The sequence below is a fragment of the Amyelois transitella genome, chromosome 10 (genome assembly GCF_032362555.1).
Source record: "Amyelois transitella isolate CPQ chromosome 10, ilAmyTran1.1, whole genome shotgun sequence".
Classification (NCBI taxonomy): Eukaryota; Metazoa; Arthropoda; class Insecta; order Lepidoptera; family Pyralidae; genus Amyelois; species Amyelois transitella.
The window spans coordinates 9297694-9301216 of record NC_083513.1 but is presented as its reverse complement, the minus strand read 5'-3'; the positions used below and the strand labels follow the sequence as shown (position 1 = coordinate 9301216).

General features: G+C 34.6%; 1 protein-coding gene across 1 annotated transcript; it reads left to right on the top strand.

The window, feature by feature from the left end:
- Positions 1-940: 940 nt before the first annotated feature.
- LOC106133071 (sodium/potassium-transporting ATPase subunit beta-1-like) lies at positions 941-1867 on the top strand. Its single transcript, XM_013332672.1, has one exon. It carries the CDS (start codon positions 941-943, stop codon positions 1865-1867), a length of 927 nt encoding a protein of 308 aa, XP_013188126.1.
- Positions 1868-3523: the final 1656 nt, after the last annotated feature.

Here is a 3523-nt window from a genome sequence, read left to right as displayed (position 1 = left end):
TCAAGAGACCGCAAACCTTTCCTTGTTAAGATACTGTTTTCTCAAATAAGTGCCTCAAATGTCTTTGTCTGCAAATATATTTCAGTTTGGGCCACATTCCCTTGGAAAGATAGTGAGGTCAGACGGGAGTCACGGCGTGCAAAAACCTGACTTACTCTAAGATTTTGGTTATAGGCGTACCTATAGGGACGCAGAGACTGATGCAGACGATATAAAATGTTAGAAATCTAACTGCATTTCAGTTTGTACAACGTCACGTGCAACACGTGACCCAACGCCCATAGTTCCCAGAATAGAATGTAAACATTGAACTTTACGCTCTGTGTACAGTGTGCAGTTAGCAAATATCAATACAACTTTAGTCAATTCGTGCTCTACTAAGATTGCAAGATAAACGCTTTTTAGTATTTCATACTTATTACGTCTTTAATATTAAGGGGTTGAAAAAGCCAACAGTCCTGAAAAGCGTTCAGGTGTATGATTCGAAAATTGTAATAAATCGACTGCTATTGCAAGTATACTTACAATTAAAAAATGGTCATTATTGTGATAGTTTGCTAAAATGAAGGTCCGTGATTCAATTCTTAAGGTCGGAAAAGATTTTTCTTATTTTCAAAGGTTTAAGTTTTCGATGCCATATTCGAGGTAATATTATTTATAAAATATAACATAACCACCCCGAGGTAGAATAAAACTTTATCTCATTGCTTTGAATATATTCATTTTTTTATTTAAATCAGACAGAAGTACCTTAGTATGAACGCTGGTTATATTTATAACTATGGCTATGGCTAAAGTCATATTACTATTCCACCTCAAGATAAATTAAAAAAGTAAATAATGATTGACTTCACAATGACATAACGTATATCAATGCTTTTGACATGTGTTATCAAAATTCAATCTCCGCAAAACTATTTTCTATTGAACCAATACTGAAATGGCGACGTTCTCTGATCCATCTGGAGTGAAACAAATTACACCTGAAGAACGCCCAACAACTTCAACAGACCCAGCACATCCTGGTACATCATCGGCTAAGTCACGGTTAAAACCAATAAACATAATCACACCAAAGAAGAATCCCTTCAAATTTCAATGTATGAAATGTTTATATAATAAAGAAGATAAAACCATTTGTGGCAGAACATGTATAAGTTGGATAAGTATCATTTGTTACTCAATCATGTATTTGATATTTCTATGTACATATACGATGGTATTCTTATATGGCAGTTTGTGTGCGGTAAAGGCGACTGTTGATTTCGAAAGTAGAACAGATTTTCAAGCTTTCTCCCAGAATGGTATCGGACTAACAGCTACACCTGTCTCTGTGTTAGGTGGTTACCCATTAATTTGGTATAAAATTGGAGATGCACAAGGCCACAAAAAGTATATTGATGCTATTGATAAATTAATGTATGAAAGATCAGATGATGGCGTAAATAGAACTAACTTCGGACCTTGTGCTAGACCGCCATATGGTTATGGTGACAAGCCTTGTATTATCGTAAGAATAAATAACCTTATAAATTGGGTCGCCAAGCCTCTCACCCCGGAGACAGCTGCTGTCAAAAACGCTCCAAATGAAGTGAAGAGTTGGATTACATCTAAAAACAATATGCTGTGGCTACATTGCAGTGGTTATCATTCTTACGACAAAGAACATATAAAAAGCATAAAATATTACCCTGACCCTCCTGGGTTTGATGCTGATAAGTTTCCGCTGGATATGAAAACCAGAGCTCCGTTGGTTGCAGTGCAAATATCTGATTTTACATTAGGTATATCTTTAGCCATAGAGTGCAAGCTGTGGTATGAAAATGGCGAATCATCTGTGGAGTTCATGTTGTATGTTACGCCTTAATTCTGTAAATGTGCACATAGTGTAGGATCCAACAACAGCGATTTGTAATTATTATAAATAAATGAATGATGAATGTATTTTTCGACGTTTTATTACTATTCTATTATAGTATGAGTATGTATGTACTTACTCGTACGAGTCATTTGGAAGTCTCATTATATTATAAAACCGGTAACTCTGGCTAATGATCTGATATCTACGAGTAGTTTACCATTATAGAAGTCACAAGTACGAAATTTTAAAAGTAAGTCACGAAATTTCTCTGGATGCAAATAACTATTAATTCTATTTGTCAGCTATAGCCTGCATCTTTCTGTGGCATTTTTGTTACAAAATTAATAATAGTTTAGCTATAGCTATAGCCTAGCTTTCGCCCGCACACACACGTTTTACAGAAATTTCCATTTTTCCCTCTTTCGTAGTATTTTCCAGAGACTAAAATATAGGAGTATCAAATTTTATCATAATCGGTTAGGAGGTTTTATTGTGTAGAGTTTTGAAGTTTAATTTAATTCATAAAATCTTATAATAATAATCAGATTTTTTTTTATATTGTCTTGGTAATTTAATTTTTTGTAATAAATAGTTGTTTTCAGGACTATGAGAAAATTTCGCGCCATTTTACATACATGGAAAAAGAAAACTATCGAGTCTAGAGTGTACATACCTCTTATATTCTTTGGTCAAGAGCTAATCTGTCAGTCAGTACAAAATGTGACATGTGGTTTAAGTCTTCACTCAATATTTTGTGTTGTTATGGAAAAACCTCCAGATAAACCTGAAAATAACTTACCTAAGGTCAAAAAGCGTGAGAGTGATGATTCTGATAATGATAGCATTAGAAATAGAACTGAAAGAAGTAAGCCTAAAAATGGGACATCTGAGACTGATGAATCTGAAGAGAGCAAATCTAAACAAATTTCACCTGAGAAAGAAAGTGATTATGGAAATGACGAAGCTGCAAAAACTGTCCGACTTAAAAGCCTTAGTGATGATAATAATATACCTGCACCCGATTCACTTGCCAGAAGGATTGAAAGTATTAAACTGACAGAAGAGAGTCCTCAGAATGAAATAACAATACCTCCGGTTGCACCACTTGCTTTATCACCAGTTATAGCACCTACAATAGATCCTTCCATAATAAAACCGTCAACATCTAAATCACGTGGTCCACCAATAAAAGCTAAATCAATAAATGCATTAGTAAAGGTAAAGGGTGAAGATGAAGAACCTTGTCATCAGCAATTTGCAAAATTTTTATATAATAAAGACGATGACACCTACTGCGGCCGAGATTGTGAAAGTTGGTTGCATATTATTGCTTACTCACTTATTTATTTAATGTTCCTTTGTACATACACAATGATATGGCTTTATATAAGCTTAAGAATAGTAAAAGCGACTACAAATTATTTTCCCCATGGTAAACCGAATATCCAAGAATATACGCAGAATAGTATTGAATTGACCGCTACTCCAATGTCTGAATTAGGCTATCCCTTAATTTGGTATAGAAACGGAGAATTGCTAGATCATAAAAGATACGTTGATGTTATTGACGACTTATTGCAGAAGGCATCAAAAAAGGGGGCAAATATAAGTTGTTTGGGCCCTTGTGCTAAGCCACCTTATGGTTATGGTGATAAACCTTGT

Excerpts from the sequence above, each read along its gene's own strand:
- LOC106133071 (XM_013332672.1), top strand. The coding sequence starts at position 941 with ATGGCGACGTTCTCTGATCCATCTGGAGTGAAACAAATTACACCTGAA.